The 23,773-nt window shown below is 52.7% G+C and overlaps 1 protein-coding gene across 2 annotated transcripts in view; it reads right to left on the bottom strand.

The window, feature by feature from the left end:
• LOC139268801 (coiled-coil domain-containing protein 74B-like) overlaps window positions 1-23,773 on the bottom strand; it is a 40,702-nt gene that overhangs the window by 16,424 nt on the left and 505 nt on the right. For both annotated transcript variants that reach the window (XM_070887513.1, XM_070887514.1), the window contains exons 2-3: window positions 15,544-16,385; window positions 5,555-5,599 (exon numbers count right to left, since the gene is read on the bottom strand). In XM_070887513.1, the coding sequence (XP_070743614.1) occupies window positions 5,555-5,599; window positions 15,544-15,871 (373 nt within the window). In that variant the 5' untranslated portion in view covers window positions 15,872-16,385. The remainder of the gene's footprint in view (window positions 1-5,554; window positions 5,600-15,543; window positions 16,386-23,773) is intronic.

Genomic DNA, 23,773 nt, shown 5'->3' with positions numbered 1-23,773 from the left:
TACAAATCAGATTTATATACTAAAACAGCAGCCCAGCACTGGCCCCTGCCCTTCGAGTCCTGTCTACCAATCAACTCTCCATTCAGCCTGACTGTTTGTCAGTTCCGACCGGTTGACCTGAAACATGAACTCGGTTTCTCTTGGCACAGATGCTGCCTGACCCACTGAGTATTTGCAGCATCTCTGCAGCATTTTGCTTTTGTTTCTATTCAGTCTGGTACTTTTCGTTTTGTACCATATGCCTGAATTTTTCTAATGAGCTTCTTGTAAGATCCCTCATCAAATGCCTTCTGAAAGTCCACATATACATCTACTGCATTCCCTTTATCTACCCAGTCAGTCAGTTCTTCAAAAAAAACTCTTAATTTGTAAACACACTTTGCCTTTAATAAATCTGTGCTGACTGTCCTTAATTTATGAGCCTTTCTAAACGTTCACTAATTTTACCTCAGATTATGGATTCTAACTGGTGTTAGACTAACAGGTGTTCAGTTACCTGGTTTATCCTCCTCTCTCTTCTTAAACACTGGTGCTCTCCAGTCCCACAGCACAATTCACAGAGGATTGAACAATTGTGGTCAGAGCCTCTGCTATCTCCTCTCTGACTTCTTTTCCCAGCCGATTGAGCAATGAGGGTTGCCCAGTCACTGATCTACCTTGATCTCTGCTAATGCTTTCAGAACCAATTCCTTTACTACTGCTACCTCGGGCAGTTGTTCCATATCCTGCTGTAATACACCTAATGTTCCCATTTCCACTATCATTTCAAAACACCAATGCAAAATAGTTATTTAATACTCCTGTCATATGGGAGCCCCTAATCAAAGACTGCCCTAAGTAGAGGAGATGCATCCGGGAGGGCATTGAGCACCTCGAGTTGCATCACCGAGAGCATGCAGAAAACAAGCGCAGGCAGCGGAAAGAACGTGCGGCAAACCAGTTCCACCCACCCCTTCCCTCGACTGTCTGTCCCACCTGTGACAGAGACTGTGATTCTTGTATCAGGCTGTTCAGCCACCTAAGAACTCATTTTAAGAGTGGAAGCAAGTCTTCCTCGATTCCGAGGGACTGCCTATGATGATGATACATACCTTCATCCTCCACAATTAGAGTCTCTCCTTCATCCCCGAGTGGTCCTCCCCTCTCTTACACATCTCTACGAGACCACCAATCAGGTGTCTCTTTCCAAGCTGAAAAGCCCAAGCTTCTCCATTTTTTTCTCGTAACTCAGACTCCTGATGCTGTAAGTCGGCCCAGCGGATCTTCTCTGCACTGCCTCCAGCACTTGAATATCTGCCCCGTGTCTCGGTGGCCTGAACTGGGTGCAGTAGTCTAGGTGCGGTCTGACCAAAGTCCTGTACAGTTGAATCATGACTTCCTCTGACCTCTGTTATACCATTTTCGGGCAGGGAAGTGGACCTGGGTCCATGATCGGATCAGCCATGATCGTATTAAATGGCGGAGCAGGCTTGAGGGGCCATATGGCCTACTGCTATTTCTTATGTTCTGGCTATGTTATTCAACATCCTATTTGCTTTGTTGATTGGCATTCTGTGCGGGTTGGACATGTTGACCATCGGTCTACTTGAGACCCCTAGGTTTGTCGTTAGGTACTTACCATCCGGACGCGAGTACTTTACACTTGGCTGGTTTAAATTTCATCTGCCATTGTACTGCCGACTTACATATTTTGCCCAACTTAATTTTTTAAGCTCCCTCTTCTGATTATATTGACCCTCCTAATTTATCATCTGCAAATATGATCAATTTATACTGAGATTCTGAATCCAGTTCATTTTTTTTTTTAAGTTTGTGGTTCCAACACCAAGCCCTGGAGTATCCCACTCAGTGATCCCCCTCATCACCCTCTTAAAGCACCAATTCCCAGGGTTTACCCTGAATCCCACAGCATAGACTTTGACTGCTGGCCTTTTGTAAGGAATTTTGTCAAATACCTTTTGGATGTCCAGCTGCATGCTTAATGACACACAACACACCCAATTAAAAACAAAGTAAATACAGAATAAGAGTTTGAATGTTTCGGAGGATGAGAAATTTGATAGCACCACCTTGCAGATTTAGATCGCTTACACCCGTACATCTTTCCACACCGCTTCATTTTCCTGCTTCCAGTTTTTTTCCTCTCAACTAATTAATATTTATTCGGCTGCAGTTTCCCTGGCTTTCTCTGCCTCCCCTCCTTTTCGCCTGTTTCATTCTTTCACTCCTCTGCAGTTGTTTCCATTTGTTTTCTCTTGCTTCTCTGGACCCGGGTTTATTGTTGTGTCTCTACCCCCTCTATACCTGGACATTCCTCAAACCCTGGAATCCCACTCATCCGCTTCCTCCCTGCTTTTCCCTCCTCCACCCAATCAGTATCTGTCCAATCCTGCTTTCACTATATGTAACCAGCCAGTTCCATCTCACAGAGGAGGCTGGGATAGGTCTGTCCTCTTGAAGCATTCCACAATCCATACGGCAAGAGCAGGAATGAGCTGGTAGTTATTCACAGGGCCGGTCAGAAGGGAATGCCAGGCGTGCCAGCGGGTCACTGTCGGGCCAGTTATCTGTTCTGCAGACTGTGATGCCCGAGGCAGGTTTTCGCCACTAATTGCTGTTTAACCAACATTAGAGGAATAAACCTAACATTGACATCAGCATGTTACAGTAACTGATTGCAAATTCTGTCACTGAAAGAAGTTAACTTTCCTTTCTTGCAGTCTATTTGTGGGTAAAATAAATGTAGTTTTGCAGTTTCTAACAGTAGCAGAGGGATTTTATGCGCGTGACTTACTGATCCTGTGGGAGGGATTTAGTTGTCAGGAGCCTCGAGCTGCTACTAACAGTACACATTTAGACCAAAAGTGTTGTAAGCTCTAACTCCATCCTATATTCCCCCATCAATGACAATTCGAGGAGCCTGGGGTTGATGACTTTACCCTACTGTGCCTTGCCCTCTTACACAGATGCTGTGCGATTGGTAGCATCTTCCCTGGGGGAAGGATCAGCTCGAGAGTTTTACGGAGGTTTAGCTCCTTGGCGGTGCTTCCCGTAGTTACTGATCCCCAGGTTGGCTCTGGATTACTACATCTAGTTCTGGGCACTACCTCAGGAAGGGATATATTGGCTTTGGAGGGGCTGTAGTGCAGATCCACCAGAATGAAACTGGGGCGACAAGGGTTAAATTATGAAGACGGGTTGCATGGTAATGGGGAACAGCAGCTTAGGATTAGTTTTGCCTTCGAGGACGAACCTAGAGTAGTAGCTAGTTTTGGCAGAGAGCAGCAAGGCCCAGTACATCCTGAATAATACTGGGGCTAAAAGGGTTAAATAATGAAGACAGGTTGCATAGACTAGGCTTGTATTGCGTGGAGTTTAGAAGATTAAGAGGTGATCTAATTGAGGTGTTTAAGAAAATGAAAGGAGTTGACAGGTTATATACTATTTCCTCTAGTGTGAGAGTCCAGAACAAGAGGGCATAACCTTAAAATTAGAGCGCGACCATTCAGGGGTGACATCAGGAAGTATTTTTTTGCACAAAGGGTCGTGGAAATATGTAATTCTCACCCCCAAAATGCTGTTAGGGCTGAGGGTCAATGGAAATTGTCAAAATTAAGATTGATAGAATGTTATTAGGCAAGTGTAACACAGGATATGGAACCAAAGTGAGTAGATAGAGTTCAGTTACAGATGGTCCAGAATTGAATGGCGAAACAGTGCAGTAACCTGCAGGGTTATGGACCTAGAGCTGGTAATTGGGATTAGACTGGATGACCTTTTGTTGGACAGCGCAGATATAATGGTAAGTACTGCAGGGAATAGAATACGGCCAGGGTGATCTCCTGGACTAGTTTCGATTGCCTGGATGGGTCGGAGAGGAATTTTCCCAGATTTATTCTCCCTAAATTGGCCTGGGTTTTTATCTGGTTTTTGCCTCTCCCAGGAGATCACATGGCTCCGATTGGGGTGGAGTGTAGAATGTTTCAGTATAAGGGGTGTCGCAGTTGTGTGAGGCGGACTGGTTGGGCTGGGTGCTCTTTGCCTTTCCGTCATTGTTCATAGGTGTATATATAACCCTCAGGGCTGTTGACCAAGGGCCGTGCGGCTCTTTGTCGGCTGGCGTGGACACAATGGGCTGAAATGGCCTTCTGCGCTGTAAATTTCTATGTTAACAGGCTCGAGGGGCTGAATGGCCTACTTCCGTTCCTGGGTTTTCCCTTTCTCTGATTGATGCTGGAGTGTGGTTCTGCGGGTGCAGAGAACCCCAAGCACTTTCCCCATGGGGGAGGCCAGACAGTAGGTGTTGGCAGGGTGCTAGTGGACACCACAACTAAGCTCAAATAAAAACAGAAAATGCTGGAAATCTCAGCAGGTCATGCAGCATCTGTGGAGAGAAACGGAGTTAACTTTTCGGGTGAAACCCAAAACATTAACTCTGTTTCTCTTCACAGATGCTGCATGACCTGAGTGTTCCAGCATTTTCTGTTTTTTTTTGTCCAGATTCCAGCATCCACAGTATTTTGTTCTTGTACAACAAAGCCCAATGCTGGCATCACCCAATGCTCACACATTCGCCAGTAGGAACAGGAACCCTGGCTGAGGCTTACAACCCCTTTCAGAGGCATCTAGACCAATCATCGCAACCCAACTGCCTTCCGGGCTCGATCAGCTAACTGAGCATGGGGCACGAACCAAACCAGGGGGCCTTCTGGCCTGTGGCTTCGTGGTGTGCTGCACTATGCCTTTACCCACCCAGCGTGGAGGCCCTGATCTGCCTGAGAACACCAGCGGCAGGTCGGGGCCATAAAAGGAGCAGAGGTGCGGCGGCCCGGGAGCAGTGTGGAGGTGTACCACAGCAAGGTATAGCGCGAGCTGGTGCAGGAGGGCGACAGCAGCGAAGAGTGACGTCATCAAGGTCCAGGTCGGTGATTGGAGCGTGGGCAGGTACAGCAGGAGCAACGAGAGACTATGGAGGGATGCGATCAGGGCCCAGGAGAGGCGTGAGTTCAGGGCCAGGGGCAGCACAGGCCAGCCCACACTGCGATATGTGTGAGCACTAGACCCATGCAGCAGAGCAGGTCTTCAGTTGTCTTGGATAATCCTTGCCACTGGATCAAGACCTAGCTCTGTCAAGCATGTGTTGGCTGGTGTGCAACGGCCACCACGTTTAAAAAAATCCACACACAGGCATCTTCCACCCTTCAACATGTAGTTCGGGACCTGGAATATTAGGTCCTTCATTGTAACACCAGTGAACTCATCTTTTTTTGGCGTAGAAGCAAGTCATCCTCGCTTCGAGGGACTGCCTATGATAATTATTACCCACTAGGCCATTGGGGAGCTTTTAAATAAACTGGCTGGTCTGTCAATTGGCAACATTTTGTACATTCCTCAAACCCTGGAACCCTCAAACATCTGCTTCCTCCCTGCTTTTCCCTCCTCCACCCAATCAACATCTATCCAAACCTGCTTTCACTATATGTAACTGGTCCGTAAGCGGTAAGGAAAAGACAAAATTAACTAAACAGGAACTGAAAACTGGTGTAACACTTACCTTGATGGGTCACCCTCTGGTTCATTATCATCTTAAAATGGAGATCTGTTGCAAAATAAGAACCAATTCTGGTTAGGTATAGAAATAAACAGTATAAGAGGGACACAGAATACGGTGCATTACCAGGAAGCAAATCCTTTCTAGAAATTTGTTGAGTTATTTTCAGTAAAGAACTTACATTTATATAGGACCCTTCATGATCTCAGGGTGTCCCAGAATGCTTCGCAGCAAATGAAATACTTTTGAATTGCGGTCACTATTGTAAAGTAGGAAACGCAGCAGCCAATTTGTGCACAGCAAGCTCCCACAAACTGCAATGAAATAAATGATCAGATAGTCTGCTTTTTAAAAAAAAAAGTGATGTTGGTTGAGGGATAAATATTGTCCAGGACATCAGAAGAACTCCCCCCTGCTCTTCTTTGAAATAGTGCCGTGGGATTCTTTACATCCACCTCGGGGTCTCGATTCAACATCTCATCCGAAAGACAGGATCTCTGACAGTGCAGCACTCCCTCAGTACTACACTGAAGTGTCAGCCTGGATTATGTGCTCAAGTCTCTGGGTTGGAATTTGAAGCCTTGAGGGGCAAGAGAGCTACCAACTGAGCCAAGGAAATTGGAATGGTGTGTGTGTGTGAAATTTACGTGTTGCGTGCACCCCAATTGAGAATACCCAGCAGTCCAATTCTACAATCTGCCATTCTGAATTTAGATAGTGCCTGGAGAGATGGTCTTGAGCTGCATAAAACTAGGATTGTGGTTCCAGGCCTGTCACCAGAGGTGGTACCAATGGGAATAATTTGAAGGGTTGATTAAGAGCTTTACACATGACATATACCACATGCTAGTGTGCATTGGATTAAGTATGATGACATATTGGCATCAATAAGCTAAATAAACATTGTGACAATGCTGTAACTACACAGTAACCAACATCATGTCTTAGCAGACTTATTGTAATATAGCAGGAATGAGACGTCTGGCCCATATTAGAATACTCTACCTACACCACAACCCTGCAGGACTTTCTATACACTCTCCTTCATACTCAACAAAATCTATTATTGGAACTTGAATCAGAGTAAATTCAAAATACTGTCGTACAGATTAGGGAAGCAGAGGATGAGTCCGGGCACAAAGCAGCAGAAAAAGATAGATTTGACGCGGTTTAAGGAAACTTCGCTGAGGGTAATTGGTTGGAACAGCATATCCAGAGAGGTTGGATAGATCACTGCAAGGCAAGATTGGAGAAAGACATTGTCGGATACAACTGCCCGGACAGCAGGAAGATTGACCTGTGGTCTTTCTACGTGAATTAATACACCTTTAGATAGGCAAAGAAGTTAGTCATTGGGACCAGTTGCCATGGCCGGTAAAGGATCAGGAGCAGAAAACAAAACTATTGAAGGGACATGCCGAGTTCCCTTGGTGGTTCAATTGATAGGCTTGTGCGGAGACCAGTAAAGGGCCTGGATTGATTCCCAGTTGGGGCTGAGCGACCTCATGCTACCAGTGACCCTGGGCTAGGAGAGAGAGAAGGGCAAAACAAATCAACCAGCACTGCCGCTCTAGAGTAAAACCCAGACCCTTCTCCTGCACGGGGAGACACGTGTAGGCTCAGCTGTGATGCGGCTACAACGGAACAGCCTGCCAGTGTGGCCATTGGGCAAGTCAGTCTCTAGGTTGCTGGCACCTATGGCACTGTATCCCAGCATGAATTGGAGGGGGACTAAAGGGCTCCAGCACTCTCGAGCCTTCCCTGCCTCGATTGGTTTAACTTGTTATTTTAATGAACTGACCCCAGTTCAGTTGGTTTCGATTTTGTATTGATGTCATTGTGTTTGCTGTCTGCAGCACAAAGGCAACTAACTACAGGCTCTTCCCAATACCAGCAAGTGTGCAGAATGAACTCCTGCTGACAAGGAGAGGAAGCTCACCAAGGCAAGCTCACTAAAGGCGGCTCCCATTATGCACAACAGGTGTGGTAGATGACCATGTGATAAATATGGCTCTAGATATGTCAGTAAACTCTAAACAGACTGGATCCCAACAGTTCTCCCTGGCTTAGTGACTCTTTATAGATTGATCGGACATGTCAATTTGTGATTACACTGACCTGCCGCTTAGCACCAGGGAGTTAGAGTCAATCTCACAGTGCTCATATCTTTTTTAACTAAAGCCCCTTACACAAGTACCTGATTCTCACTATTTGTTGGGTTGCAGAGGCACAAACCATTGATGCTTAAACTCTGAATCTCCAGCTCGTGAAATGAGGAGCCGCGTTTATCTAGCAGGGGCCCTGTTCAGTTTGAGGGCCCTACCTTTTACCAATGATACGAAATACTTATCATTGGATCTGCTCGGGCACCGTGCAACTACATGGGTTGCACAGTCCTTAATGCCGCCTCAGCGTAGAACCACCATTCAATGGGGCATGGTGTGTGCCCACACTGTAGGCAGGGCCCTCATACATCTTACGCTGAGTTGTGCTGCACACCTTGCTGCTCAGCAGTTGGTAGCTGATGTCTGTCTAGTGAATATTCAAATCCATGCTTCAGTGACCAACTAGGGAATATTCTCTTGCGAGTGGGGACTTGGAGTTGGCTCGAAGATGACACATCTGGCATTGGAAGATGAATAATTGCTTATTAATGAGGGGTAGATCGATCACTGGGTTGGGATTCTTCATACCTACAGCCAGGTAACCCCACAGCCGGGTAACCCTGCACCTGGGTAACCCTACAAGTCCACATTGTAGCAGGTAGGCTGCTCCTAGATGGACAAGCAATGGGATGTGGACAGTGCTCCGTGCTAGTAATCTGTACGGTTCTAGCTGGTTTAACTTCAGCAATACTCCGACATACACAGGGGATAGAGCTCCAAAACATAGGCCTTTGCCAGCCTGCTCAGAGATTCTCTGCATTTGTCAGTAGCTTGGTTCTGAGACTATTAAACATGGTAATGAGCTTATGTGACAACTGGCTGATTAAAAGAAAATTGTGCAGATGAATGAAAGGAGTGGAATTTCTTTTCAGTTTTCATTTTCCTTTTGGTACCATGTGGATACAAAGAAGAAAGACTCTATATAACCCTCAGGACATCCCAAAACACTTACAGCCAATTAAGTACTTCTGAAGAGTACTCACTGTTGTAATGTCGGGAAGAGCAGAAGCCAATTTGTGCACAGCAAGCTCCCACAAACAACGACAAGATAAAGACTAGATCATCTGTTTTAGCGATGTTGGTTCAGGGATAAATATTGGCCAAGGCACCGAGGAGCAATCCCCTGCTCTTCGAATAGTGCCATGGGATCTTCTACATCCACCCGAGAAGGCAGACAGGGCCTCGGTTTAACGACTCATCTGAAAGACGGCACCTCCGACAGTGCGGCACTCCCTCAGCACTGCACTGGGTGTGTCAGCCGAGATTATGTGCTCAAGTCACTGGAGAGGTGTTTGAACCCACAACCTGAGAGAGGCAAGAGTGCCACCCACTGAGTCATGCCCAGCATCCAGCAGAGCATTCCCCCACTCATGAAAAACAGAGCTGCTCTGGGAATTTTGCAACACCCCCTGAAACAAGGCAGCAGAGATGTATGAAAGAACTGTTCACCATTGCCACAATGTCTCTCTTTGGGGGAGGGGAAGAGAGAGTACCTCCAATCGGCTCATTTAATGGGGATATCAAGGACACAAATTGGCATTATATTTATGTTGTTACAAAGAAGTTAAGGATAGCATTAGATTGAAAACAGAAGCTTATAATGTTGTGAAGAATAGTAGCAAGTCTGAGGCTGAGGTTTCAGAAACCAGCAAAGGGTGACCAAAAAATTGATTAAAAGGGAAAAAAATAGACTATGAGCGAAAACTAGCAAGAAATGTAAAAACAGATTGTAAGAGCTTCTACAAGTATGTAAAAAGGAAGGGAGTAGCAAAAGTAAAGATTGGTCCCTCAGAGACTGAGGCAGGAGAAATTATTATGGGGAATAAGAAAATGTCAGAAACGTTAAACAAATATTTTGTATCTGTCCTCACAGTCGATGACGCAAAAAGCTTACCTAAAATGTGGGGAACCAAGGGTCTAATGAGGGTGAGGAACCCAATATCAGTAGGGAAAAAGTACTAGAGAAACTAATGGGACTAAAAGCCGACAAATCCTTTGACGGGACGGCCTACATCCTGGGGTTCTAAAAGAGATGGCTGCAGAGATAGTGGATGCATTGGTTGTGATCTTCCAAAATTCCCTAGATTCTACAACACTCCCAGCGGATTGGAAGGTGGTAAATGTAACACGGCTATTCAAGAAAGGAGGGAGAGGGAAAACAAGGAACTACAGGCCAGTTAGCCTGACATCAGTCGTCGGGGAAAATGCTGGAATCCATTGTTAAGGAAGTGGTATCAGGGCACTTAGATAATCATAATATGATTAGACAGAGTCAACATGGTTTTATGAAAGGGAAATCGTGTTTGACAAATTGATTACAGTTTTTTTGAGGCTGTAACTAGCAGGGTAGATAAAGGGAACCAGTGGATGTAGTATATTTGTATTTCCAAAAGGCATTCGATAAGCTGCCACATAAAAGGTTATTACACAAGATAAGGGCTCATGGGATTGGAGGTAATGTATTAAGCATGGATAGAGGACAGAAAACGAGAGTAGGGATAAACAGATCTTTTTCAGGTTGGCAGGCTGTAACTAGTGGGGTGCCGCATGGATTAGTGCTGGGGGCTCAGCTATTTACAATCTATATTAATGACCTAGATGAAGGGACCAAGTGTAATGTATCCAGGTTTTCTGACGATACAAAGCTAGGTGGGGCAGTAAACAGTAATCTGCAAAGTGAATGGGTGGTAAGATGGCAGATGGAGTATAATGTGGGGAAATGTGAAGTTATTCACTTTGGTAGGAAGAATAGAAAAGCAGAATATTTTTTAAATGGTAAGAAACTTTTAAAGATTTGAGTGTCCTCGTGCAAGAAACACAGAAAGCTAGCATGCAGGTACAGCAAGCAATAAGGAAAGCGAATAGCATGTCCTTTATTGCAAAAGGTAGAGTATAAGAGTAAGGAAGTCTTGCTACAATTGTACAGGGCCTTGTTGAGACCACACCTGGAGGACTGTGCAGTTTTGGTCTCCTGATCTAAGGAAGGATATACTTGCCGTGGAGGCGTTACAACGGAGGTTCACTAGATTGATTCCTGGGATGAGAGGGCTGTCTTATTATGAGAGATTGTGTGGAATGGGCCTATGCTCCCTCGAGTTTAGAAGAGCAGAGGTGATCCCATACACGATTCTGAAGGGGATTGACAGGGAAGATGCTGAGAGGTTGTTTCCCCTGGATGGAGTGTCTAGAACTAGGGGGCACAGTCTCAGGATAAGACCATTTAAGACAGAGATGCGAAGGAATTTCTTCACTCAGAGGGTTGTAATCTTTGGAATTCGCTTCCCCGGAGGGCTGTGGATGCTGAGTCTCTGAATATATTCAAGACTGAGATAGATAGATATTGAGAGTCTAGGGGAATCAAGAGATATGGAGATCAGGCAGGAAAGTGGAGTTGAGGTCGATGATCAGCCATGATCTTATTGAATGGCGGAGCAGGCTCGATGGGCTGCAGGGCCTACTCCTGCTCCTATTTCTTATGTTCTTATGTTGGGGATTAACCAAACATTGCCTCCGCCTCTGCCTCAGCTCTTCTACTGCTGAAACCCTCATCCATGCCTTTGTTATCTCTAGACTTAACTACTCCAACTCCTGGCCGGCCTCCCACATTCCACACTAGATAAACTTGAAGACATCCAAAACTCAGCAGCCCGTGTCCTATTCGCACCAAGTCCTGCTCACCCATTACCCCTGTGCTCGCTGACCTACATTGGCTCCCAACAACGCCTCGATTTCAAAATTCTCATCCTTGTTTACAAATCACTCCATGACCTTGCCCCTCCCTATCTCTGTAATCTTTTTCAGCCTCACAATCCAACAAGATGTCTGCACTCCTCAAATTCTGGCCTCTTGAACATCCCTCAATTTAACTGCTCAACCACTGGTGATCGTGCCTTCAGCTGCCTGGACCCCAAGCTCTGGAACTCCCTCCCTAAACCTCTCCGCTTCTCTACTTCTCTCTGCTCCTTTAAGATGCTCGTTAAAACTTACCTCTTTAAACAAGCTTTTGATTATCTGCCTTAATTTCTTCTGTGGCTCGGGGTGTCAAATTTATCTGTTTGTCTGTAACACCATTGTGAAGAACCTTGGGACGTTTTACTACGTTAAAGGCACTATATAAATAAAAGTTTTTATTATGTGAATGCCGTGGCCTCAAGAGAAGGTCAGAGGCTGGGTATTCTGCGGCAAGTGTCTCACTCCTCGACTCCCAAAAGCCTCTCCACCATCTACAAGGCACAAGTCAGGAGTGTGATGGAATACTCTCCACTTGCCTGGATGAGTACAGCTCCAACAACACTCAAGAAGCTCAGCACTATACAGAACAAGCAATCCGCTTGATCGGCACCCCATTAAAAAGCTTAAACATTCATTCCCTCCACCACCAGCATACCGTGGCTGCAGTGTGCACTATCTACAGGATGCATTGCAGCAACTCACCAAGACAACTTCAGTAGCACCTCCCAAACAGCGACCTCCACCACCTAGATGAATAAGCGCAGCAGGTGCATGGGAACAGAACCACCAAGTTCCTCACCAAATCACACACTATCCCAACATCAACAAATATCACCATTCCTTCACGATTGCTTCACGATCAAATTCCTGGAACTCCCTACCCTAACAATATTGCACGTTCACCACACTAACTGCAGCAGTTCAAGAAAATCAGACAGGATTCTCACTCGCAATCACTGTCCAGAGAGTCCTGCTAAAAAATGCACTGCAGACATCAGGGAGACTAGGATCAGGTCTGTGGGAGTACCTTCACCACACAGATTGCAGCAATTCAAGAACGTAGCTCATCACCACCTTCTCTAGAGCAATTAAGGATGGACAATAAATGCTGGCCATGTTAGCATGTCAGCTCACTGGGGTCAAGTACTCTACCAATGTTTCCCATCTAGGCTCACAAACAAAAAATAATTACTTGGGTTAAGTACTGGAGAGTACTGGGAGGTGAGAAAACTGCCAAGAAAAATGGGATCTAAATGCAATTCAGTTATTAATTTGAACTACTCACAAGTGGTGTCAACTGTGACTCAGTTGGAAGTACTCTCACCCGAGTCAGAAGAACATATGAACTAGGAGCAGGAGTAGGCCATACAGCCCCTCGAGCCTGCTCCACCATTCAATACGATCATGGCTGATCATCAGCCTCAGCTTCACTTTCCCGCCCAATCCCTCATCCAAAAATCTAGCTCAGCCTTGAATATACTCAACAACTGAGCCACAGATGGGGTAGAGAATTCCAGAGTCGCATCCCTCTGCCTGCTGTGGCATCCTCACCTCTGAGTCAGAAGGTTGTGAGTTCAAGTCCCAGGGATTTAAGCACAAAAATCTCGACGGATACTCCAGTGCAGTATTGAGGGAACTTGCTGTGCGGAAACTGGCTGCCAAGTTTCCTACATTACAACAGTGACTGCACTTCAAAATGGTACTTCATTGACTGTAAAGCGCTTTGGGAGGTCCGGTGGTCATAGAAACATAGAAAATAAGTGCAGGAGTAGGCTATTCGGCCTTGGAGCCTGCACCACCATTCAATAAGATCATGGCTGATCATTCACCTCAGTAACCCTTTCCTGCTTTCTCTCCATACCCCTTGATCCCTTTAGCCGTAAGGGCCATATCCAACTCCCTCTTGAATATATCTAACGAACTGGCCTCAACAACTTTCTGTGGTAGAGAATTCCACAGGTTCACAACTCTGAGTGAAGAAGTTTCTCCTCATCTCGGTCCTAAATGGCTTACCCCTTATCCTTAGACTGGGACCCCTGGTTCTGGACTTCCCCAACATCGGGAACATTTTTCCTGCATCTAACCTGTCCAGTCCCGTCAGAATTTTATATGTTTCTATGAGATCCCCTCTCATTCTTCTAAACTCCAGTGAATACAGGCCCAGTCGATCCAGTCTCTCCTCATATGTCAGTCCAGCCATCCCTGGAATCAGTCTGCTGAACCTTCATTGCACTCCCTCAATAGCAAGAACGTCCTTCCTCAGATTAGGAGACTAAAACTGAACACAATAGTCCAGGTGAGGCCTCACCAAGGCCCTGTACAACTGCAGTAAGACCTCCCTGCTCCTATACTCAAATCCTCTCACTATGAAGGCCAACATGCCATTTGCCTTCTTCACCGCCTGCTGTACCTGCATGCCAACTTTCAATGACTGATGTACTATGACACTCAGGTCTCGTTGCACCTCCCCTTTTCCTAATCTGCCGCCATTCAGATAATATTCTGCCTTCACGTTTTTGCCACCAAAGTGGATAACCTCACATTTATCCACATTATACTGCATCTGCCATGCATTTGCCCACTTACCTAACCTGTCCAAGTCACCCTGCAGCCTCTTAGCATCCTCCTCTCAGCTCACACCACCACCCAGCTTAGTGTCATTTGCAAACTTGGAGATATTACACTCAATTCCTTCATCTAAATCATTGATGTATATTGTAAATAGCTGGGGTCCCAGCACTGAGTCCTGCGGCACCCCACTTGTCACTGCCTGCCATTCTGAAAAGGACCCGTTTATCCCGACTCCCTACTTCCTGTCTGCCAACCAATTCTCTATCCACGTCAATACATTACTCCCAATACCATGTGCTTTAATTTTGCACAACAATCTCTTGTGTGGGACCCTGTCAAAAGCTTTTTGAAAGTCCAAATACATCACATCCACTGGTTCTCCCTTGTCCACTCTACTAGTTACATCCTCAAAAAATTCTAGAAGATTTGTCAAGCATGATTTCCCTTTCATAAATCCATGCTGACTTGGACCGATCCTGTCACTGCTTTCCAAATACGCTGCTATTTCATCCTTAATAATTGATGCCAACATTTTCCACACTACTGATGTCAGGCTAACTAGGTCGTGAAAGATGCTATATAAATGCAAGTCCTTTTTCTTCTGAGTGAAGAAATTTCTCATCTCAGTCTCAAGTGTCAGCTGTGGCTCAGTGGGTAGCACACTTGCCTGAGTCACAAGATTGTGGGTTCAAATCCCACTCCAGGGACTCGAGTACATAAATCTAGGCTGACACTCCAGTGCAGTGCTGAGAGAATTCTGCACCGACAGAGGTGCTGTCTTTATGAGACATTAAACCGAGGCCCTGTCTGCTCTCTCAGGTGGATGTAAATACTAATTCTACTTCCTGAACTTCCGAGCCAAGATCCTCTCTCACTACTATCCATAATGCCATCCTTTATTAACAGGGCTACCCCTTTCCTTTCCCAGTCTGCCGGTATTGTCAAGTACCCTGGAATATTTAGTTCTCAACCAAGAAGGTGGTGGGTTGAATTCCCACTCTAAAGAATTGAGCAGGTAATCTAGACTGAGGGAGTGCTGCACTGTTGGAGGTGCTGTCTTTCAGATGAGACGTTAAACCGAGGCCCCATCTACCCTCTCAGGCACTATTTTGAAGAGGAGCAGAGTTATTCCTGGTGTCCTGGCCAATATTTATCCCTCATTATAATTAAAAAACAGATCATCACATTGTGGTTAGTGGGAGTTTGCTGTGCGCGGATTGGCTGCTGTGTTTCCTACAATGTAACAGTGACAACGCTTCAAAAAGTACTTCATTGGCTGTAAAGCATTTTGGGACGTCCTGAGATCGATAAAGATGCTTGCAATAAAGACTTGCATTTATATAGCGCTTTTCACGACCACCGGACGTCTTAAAGCGCTTTACAGCCAATGAAGTACTTTTGAAGTGTAGTCTGTTGTAATGTAAAAAAAATACAAGTCTTTTCTTAAAATTCAACCCCGGTTTACATCTCCGCCGACCCTGCCCACCCCAAACGATTGAGTTTAAAGGCCTCACACACACGCACCTTGATTCGCCTGTTTCAGCACTTCAATTTCCTCGTGCAGTTTCCCCAGAGTTTCCGAGTGCTGCTCCTGCAGGAACTTGAGATTTTTTTCCAGGGTGGTCACCCTCAGACTCGGCTCCACGTCCCAGTGCTCGTACAGAGGGCTGAGCTGGTGGGGGGCCTCCGTCTTGGGCGTGGTGGGAGACAGCGTCAGGGGCTTGACATCATCCTGGAAGAAGGAGCGAGGGTAGCGGGATCGATCGAGTGTGCCGACGCGGGACCACTGGGGCAGGTTGCGCAGGGGAGGCAAGCTGGCGCTAGACATGTCTGCAGGAGCAAGTGCTTCCATAGATTCACGTTATGTGGCAGTGCAGCCGATTTCGGCAAATTGCAAAATAAAAACTCTTATTCTGTTTTCTCTCTCAGCTCATTAAACAATATAGAACACACACAAAACTGTACTCCAGGCAGTGGAAAATTACAAACTCTTGGCCTCAGATTTGAGTTGATCCAAACTGCTGTTAATGAAAATTCTGCAGGGTTTTTTGTGGCTGATAATGCAGCAGCTTGTCTGTCTGCGATAGTATCAATTTCTTATCCTTCCCAATAAATAAAATGTCCTCAGAGAACGTGCAGCTTTGCAAGGGTTGAGCTAATCCCTATTGTAGACCGGCCAGACCTCACTTGACTGGGAAAGCCCTCCTCTCGTGACTCGGGCTAATTCCCAAATTGCATCCCGTTTTCCTCAGCTTCGCACACACGCTCTGGGCTGCTGGCAACATGCCTGGTCTGGGTGCAACCGCTCATGCCGCATTTCTGCTTCCATTTGGCGAATCACTGTTCAGAAATATCTAATCGGATCACTGCAGGAGAGGGAGAAGTTAATGAATGAAATGGGCGATTTCCCGCTGGTGATCGATTCTTTATAAATCCCACCCGAGATCACTGACACAGGCTTTGTAAATTATGTTGGCGAGGTTTAACTCAAAGGGCACACGTTATTTACAACGGGGTTAGAGAAAAGGACGGAGTTGCATCCCTTCATTTAGTAAAACGTCCCAAGGCGCCTCAGACAAAAATGGATGCCAGACCCAAGGAGGAGATGTGAGTACGAACGACAAACAGCTTGGTCCAAGAGGTTTGAAGAGGCTCTTGAAGGAGGAGAGATGCAGAAGGGGAGGGGTTTAGGGAAGGATTTCCAGACTTGAGTGTAAACGGCTGAAGGCATGGCACTGTTTGAAAGACAGATGTAGGATATAGGTCAGGAAGTTATCAACACATGGAAGGCACATGATAGGGTAATAGAGAAGCCCTAGATTTACTGCAGAGCCAGTTAGATGCTGTGGTGGGGCTCAAGATTTTTTTCTGAATGGATGAGCTATGACAAATCAAATGGCCTCCTCCTTCATCCTTCAGGGAGGGAAATTTGCCACCCTTACTCGGTCTGGTCCACATGTGACTCCAGACCCACAGCAATGTGGTTGACTCTTAACTGCCCCCTGAAATGGTGGCTCACCACCTCCTTCTCGAGGGCAAATAGGGATGGGCAATAAATGCTGGCCTTACTGGTGATGCACACATGCCGTGAACTATGGGAGGCCAGCAAGAGAGTAGTTTATATACAGCAGACACCTCAAAGCGCTGGAGAAATACCACCAACGTTGCCTCCGCAAAATCCTGCAAATCCCCCGGGAGGATAGACACACCAATGTCAGTGTTCTCACTCAGGCCAACATCCCCAGCATCGAAGCACTGACCACACTCGACCAGCTCTGCTGGGCAGGCCACATAGTGCGCATGCCCGACACGAGACTCCCAAAGCAAGCGCTCTACTCGGAACTCCTACACGGCAAGCAAGCCCCAGGTGGGCAGCGGAGACGTTACAAGGACACCCTCAAAGCCTCCCTGATAAAGTGCAACATCCCCATCGACACCTGGGAGTCCCTGGCCAAAGACTACCCTAAGTGGAGGAAGAGCATCCGGGAGGGCGCTGAGCACCTCGAGTCTCGTCGCTGAGAGCATGCAGGAACCAAGCGCAGACAGCGGAAGGAGCGTGCGGCAAACCAGACTCCCCACCCACCCTTTCCTTCAACCACTGTCTGTCCCACCTGTGACAGGGACTGTAATTCCTGTATTGGACTGTTCAGTCACCTGAGAACTCACTTTTGGAGTGGAAGCAAGTTTTCCTCGATTTTGAGGGACTGCGTATGATGATGAGTTTGTAGAGACACACACACACACACACACGGGAGAGAGCCGATAGAAAGACTCTTTCCAATGGTTGAGGACGCTAGAACAAAGGGACATGTATGCACTGCTTGAAAAGGTATTTCTATGTAATATGTACAAAAGTGGTTCAGGACTGGAGGGTCCAAGTTAGGGCAGAGGCAGGAACATTTTCAAAGATGGAAGTAAGCAGCCTTGGTGATTGGTAGGATGTGGGGTTAACAGATCTGCTCAGGGTCAAACGAAACACCGAGTCTGCAAATGGCATGGTTCAGGTGAAGAAAATAGTTCGCAAGGGTCAGATGGGATGGAGTCAGCGGCAAAGGAGCGGAGAAAGTGGTGAGGACCGAAGATGACGGCTTTGGTTCCCCTGGAGGAAGTCGAGACTCATTCAGGACTTGGTGCTGAACAAGCGGGAATGTAGCTAGGAACGGGGAATGTAGCTAGGAACGGGGACCGTAGTCGAGAAGAGTTGGAGAGGTAGAGTTGGGCACCATTGGTGTATTGGTGTACTGGTGTACTGATCCATGCCGATACACCAGCGAATGTTAAACCACAGAAACACCTCATACCTTTGCCACTGCTTTTCTGCACAAATTTTCTAACCCAATCTCATTCTCCCGCTAACAACCGACCCAGTCAAATCTCACTCTCCTCTCCCCACCGCAGCCTCCCCCTGGACCCACTAGCCCCACTCTCCCACCCAGCACTAAAGTCTTCCTCCCTCTCTGACCCCACTTAATTCCCCTCTCTGATCCCACTCTCCCCAAAATCTCTGACCCCACTCTTGCCCTTTCCCCTTACCTCCTCCCCGCCCCCACTCTCCCCCTCCCCCACTCTCCCCCTCCCCACCCCCATTCTCCCCTCCCCCGCCCCCACTACCCCTCCCCACTCTCCCCCTCGACCCCCCAGCCCCATTCTCCCCCTCCCACCCCCCCAGCCCCACTCTCCGCCACCCCCTCCCGCCTCTCCGCGCCCCGCCTCTCCGCACCCCCCTCCCCACCCCGCCTCTCCGCCATCCCCGACCCCACTCTCCCCCACCACTCGACCCCACTCTCCCCCACCCCCCTCCCCGTCTCCACTCTCCCCCACCCTCCTCCCCGCCTCCACCCTCCCCCTCCCCGCCCCGCCTCCACCCTCCCCCTCCCCGCCCGCACTCCCCCTGCCCACCGCTCCCCCCCCACTCTTCCCCTCCCCCACCCTCCTCCCCCCAGCCCCACTCTCCCCCATCCCCCTCCCCGCCTCCACTCTCCCCCACCCCACTACTCTCCCCCACCCCCCTCCCCGCCCCCACTCTCCCCCTCCCCTCCCTGACCCCTCCGACCCCACTCGCCCCACAGCCCCACTCTCCCCCATCCCCCTCCCCGCCCTCCCCCATCCCGCCCCCGCTTCCCACCACTCTCCCCCACCCCCTCCCTCCCCGCCCACCCCTGCCCCGACCCCACTCTCCACCCCCGCCCCGACCCCACTCTCCCCCTCCCCGACCCCACTCTCCCCGACTCCCCCCAGCCCCACTCTCCTCCCCGCCCCCAAGCCCCACTCTCCTCCCTGCCCCCACTCTCCCCCGACCCCCCCCCCAGCCCCACTCTCATCCAACCCCTCCCCCACCCCTCTCCCACTCTCCCCCTCCTCCTCCCCGACCTCACTCTCGCCCTCCTCCTCCCTTCTCACTCTCCCCCTCCTCCTCCCCGACCTCACTCTCCCCCTCCTCCTCCCCGACCTCACTCTCCTCCTCCCCGACCTCACTCTCCCCCTCCTCCTCCCCGACCTCACTCTCCCCCCGACCTCACTCTCCCCCTCCTCCTCCCCGACCTCACTCTCTCCGACTCACCCCCTCCCCGACCGCACTCTCCCCCGCCCCCCCAGCCCCACTCCCCACCCCCTCCACTCCACTCTCCCCCACCCTCCCCCTCCCCCACTCACCCCCCGCCCCCACTCACCCCCTCCCCGACCCCACTCTCCCTCCTCCCCCTGCCCGACCCCTCCTCGCCCCCTCCGCCTCCCCGACCCCTCTCCCTCCTCCCCCTCCCCGACCCCACTCTCCCTCCTCCCCGACCCCACTCTCCCTCCTCCCCGACCCCACTCTCCCTCCTCCCCGACCCCACTCTCCCTCCTCCCCGACCCCACTCTCCCTCCTCCCCGACCCCACTCTCCCTCCTCCCCGACCCCACTCTCCCTCCTCCCCGACCCCACTCTCCCCCTCCCCGACCCCACTCTCCCCCTACCCGACCCCACTCTCCCCCTCCCCGACCCCACTCTCCCCCTCCCCGACCCCACTCTCCCCCACCCCGCCCCCACTCTCCCCGTCCCCCCTCCCTCCAATCTCCCACACCCTCCTCCCCGCACCCACTCTCCCCCGCCCCCTCCTCCACGCCCCCACTCTCACCCTCCCACTCCCCGACCTCTCTATCCCCCTCCCCTCCTCCTCCCCAGCCCCACTCTCCCCCACCCCCCTCCCTGCCCGCACTCCCCCTCCCCACTCCCCTCCCTGCCCGCACTCCCCCTCCCCACTCCCCCCCCACACCCCTCCCCGACCCCACTCTCCCCTCCCCACTCTCCCCACACGCTCCCCACGACCCCACTCTCCCCTCCCCACCCCCTCCACACTCTCCCCTCCCCACCCCCTCCACACTCTCCCCACCCCTACTCGCCCCCACCTCTCCCCCACCCACGCTCCTCCCCGCCCCCACTCTCCCCCGACCCCACTCTCCCCCTCCCCGACTCACCCCCTCCCTGACCTCACTCTCCCACCCGACCTCACTCTCCCCCTCCCCGACCGCACTCTCCCCCTCCCCTCCCCCGCCAGCCTCACTCTCCCCCTCCCTCCCGACCCCCCATTCTCCCCCTCCCCGACCCCCCATTCTCCCCCTCCCCCCACTCTCCCCCACCCTCCTCCCCGCCCCCACTCTCCCCCACCCTCCTCCCCGCCCTCCTCCACCCTCCTCCCCGCCCGCCCCCACTCTCCCCCTCCCCGACCCCACTCTCCCCCCTCCCCGACCCCACTCTCCCCCCTCCCCGACCGCACTCTCCCCCTCCCCCCCACAGCCCCACCCCCCTCCCCCCCACACACCCCTCCCCGACCCCACTCTCCCCTCCCTCTCCCCACTCTTCCCCCACCCCCTCCACTCTTCCACCCCCTCCCCCCCACTCTTTCCCACCCCCCCACTCCTCCCACCCTCCACCCCACCCCCTCCACTCTCCCCCACCCTCCTCCTCGCCCCCACACTGCCCCCCACCCCTCCTCGCCCCCACTATCCCCCCTCCCCGACCCCTCTCCCCCCTCCCCGACCCACTCTCCCCCTCCCCGACCGCACTCTCCCACTCCCCGACCGCACTCTCCCACTCCCCTCCCCGCCCAGCCCCACTCGCCCCCACCCCCCTCCCTGCCCGCACTCTCCCACACCCCACTCCCTGCCCGCACTCTCCCACACCCCCCTCCCTGCCCGCACTCTCCCACACCCCCCTCCCTGCCCGCACTCCCCCCCCCATTCTCTCCCCGCACTCCCACCCGACCCCCCATTCTCTCCCCGCACTCCCACCCGACCCCCCATTCTCCCCCTCCCCCCGAGCCCCTATTCTCCCCCTCCCCCCCGAGCCCCCATTCTCCCCCTCCCCCTTACCCCACATTCTCCCCCCCGACCCCCCATTCTCCCCCTCCCCGACCCCCCATTCTCCCTCCCCCTCCCCCCCACCCCCCTCCCCGCCCCCACTCTCCCCCACCCCCACTCTCCCCCACCCCCCTCCCCGCCCCCACTCTCCCCCACCCCCCTCCCCGCCCCCACTCTCCCCCACCCTCCTCCCCGCCCCCACTCTCCCCCAACCTCCTCCCCGCCCCCACTCTACCCCCCACTCTCCCCCCCCGCCCCCTCCTCCCCCACTCTCCCCCCCGCCCCCTCCTCCCCGACCCCACTCTCCCCCTCCCCGACCCCACTCTCCCCCTCCCCGACCCCACTCTCCCCCCTCCTCCTCTCCCCCCTCCCCGACCGCACTCTCCACCTCCCCTCCCCCCCCAGCCCCACTCTCCCCCGCCCGCACTCCCCCCCCACCCCCCTCCCTGCCCGCACTCCCCCCCCATTCTCCTCCCTGCCCGCACTCCCCCCCATTCTCCCCCTCCCCCTGACCCCCCATTCTCCCCCTCCCCCCGACCCCCCATTCTCCCCCTCCCCCCGACCCCCCATTCTCCCCCTCCCCCCGACCCCCCATTCTCCCTCCTCCCCCCGACCCCACTCTCCCCCTCCCCCCTCCCTGACCCCACCTCCCCACCCCCCCCACTCCCCTCCCCGCCCACCCCCCTTCCAGCTACCCCACTCTTCCTCCCCTCCCGCCCCCACTCTCCCTCCCCCCCCCCGCCCCACTCTCCCCCCTCCCCGACCCCACTCTCCCCCCTCCCGACCCCACTCTCCACTCTCCCCCTCCCGACCCCACTCTCCACTCTCCCCCTCCCCTCCCCGACCCCACTCTCCACTCTCCCCCTCCCCGACCCCACTCTCCCCCCTCCGCGACCCCACTCTCCCCCCTCCCGACCCCACTCTCCCCCCTCCCGACCCCACTCTCCCCTCTCCTCCTCCCCCTCCCACTCTACCCCCCTCCCCGACCCCACTCTCCCCCCTCCTCCTCCCCGACCGCACTCTCCCCCTCCCCGACCGCACTCTCCCCCTCCCCTCCCCCCCCAGCCCCACTCTCCCCCACACCCCTCCCCCACCCCACTCTTCCCCCCCCACCCCCTCCACTCTTCCACCTCCACCCCACCCCCTCCACCTCCACTCTCCCGCCCCACCCCCTCTACCTCCACTCTCCCCCCCCACCCCCTCCACTCTTCCCCCCCCACCCCCTCCACTCTTCCCCCCCCACCCCCTCCACTCTTCCCCCCCCACCCCCTCCACTCTTCCCCCCCCCACCCCCTCCACTCTTTCCCCCCCCACCCCCTCCACTCTTTCCCCCCCCACCCCCTCCACTCTTTCCCCCACCCCACCCCCTCCACTCTTCCCCCCCCACCCCCTCCACTCTTCCCCCCCCCACTCCCTCCACTCTCCCCCCCAACCCCCCTCCTCGCCCCCACTCTCCCCCCCCACCCCGACTCTCCCCCTCCCCCTCCCCGACCCCACTCTCCCTCCTCCCCCTCCCCTCCCCCGACCCCACTCTCCCCCCTCCCCGACCCCACTCTCCCCCCTCCCCGACTCGACCTCACTCTCCCCCTCCTCCTCCCCGACCTCACTCTCCCCCTCCTCCCCCCCGACCTCACTCTCCCCCTCCTCCTCCCCGACCTCACTCTCCCCCTCCTCCTCCCCGACCTCACTCTCCCCCTCCTCCTCCCCGACCTCACTCTCCCCCTCCTCCTCCCCGACCTCACTCTCCCCCTCCCTGACCCCACTCTCCCCCTCCCTCCCACCCCCTCCACTCTCCCCCTCCCTCCCACCCCCTCCACTCTCCCCCCCACCCCCACCTCGCCCCCACTCTCCCCCTCCCCTTCCCCAAACTCACTCTCCCCCTCCCCTTCCCCGACCCCACTCTCCCCCTCCCCGACCCCACTCTCCCTCCTTCCCGAACCCACTCTCCCCGACCCCACTCTCCCCCCTCCCCAACCCCACTCTCCCCATTCCCCGACTCGATCTCACTCTCCCCCCTCCCCGACTCGACCTCATTCTTCCCCCCTCCCCGACTCGACCTCACTCTCCCCCTCCCCGACCCCACTCTCCCTAACCCCACTCCCCCCCTCCTCCTCCTCCTCCTCCCCGACCTCACTCTCCCCTTCCCTTCCCCCCCTCCTCCGCCCCGACCACTCTCCCCCTCCCCGACCACTCTCCCCCTCCCCGACCCCCACTCTCCCCCTCCCCCGACCCCATTCTCCCCCTCCCCCGACCCCACTCTCCCCCTCCCCCGACCCCACTCTCCCCCTCCCCGACCCCACTCTCCCCCTCCCCACCCACCCCCCTACCCCCTCCACTCTCCCCCCCCTACCCCCTCCATTCTCCCCCCCCCACCCCCTCCATTCTCCCCCCCCCCACCCCCTCCATTCTCCCCCCCC

The sequence above is a fragment of the Pristiophorus japonicus genome, chromosome 8 (assembly GCF_044704955.1).
Source record: "Pristiophorus japonicus isolate sPriJap1 chromosome 8, sPriJap1.hap1, whole genome shotgun sequence".
NCBI lineage: Eukaryota > Metazoa > Chordata > Chondrichthyes > Pristiophoridae > Pristiophorus > Pristiophorus japonicus.
This window is presented reverse-complemented; position numbering and strand designations above follow the sequence as displayed.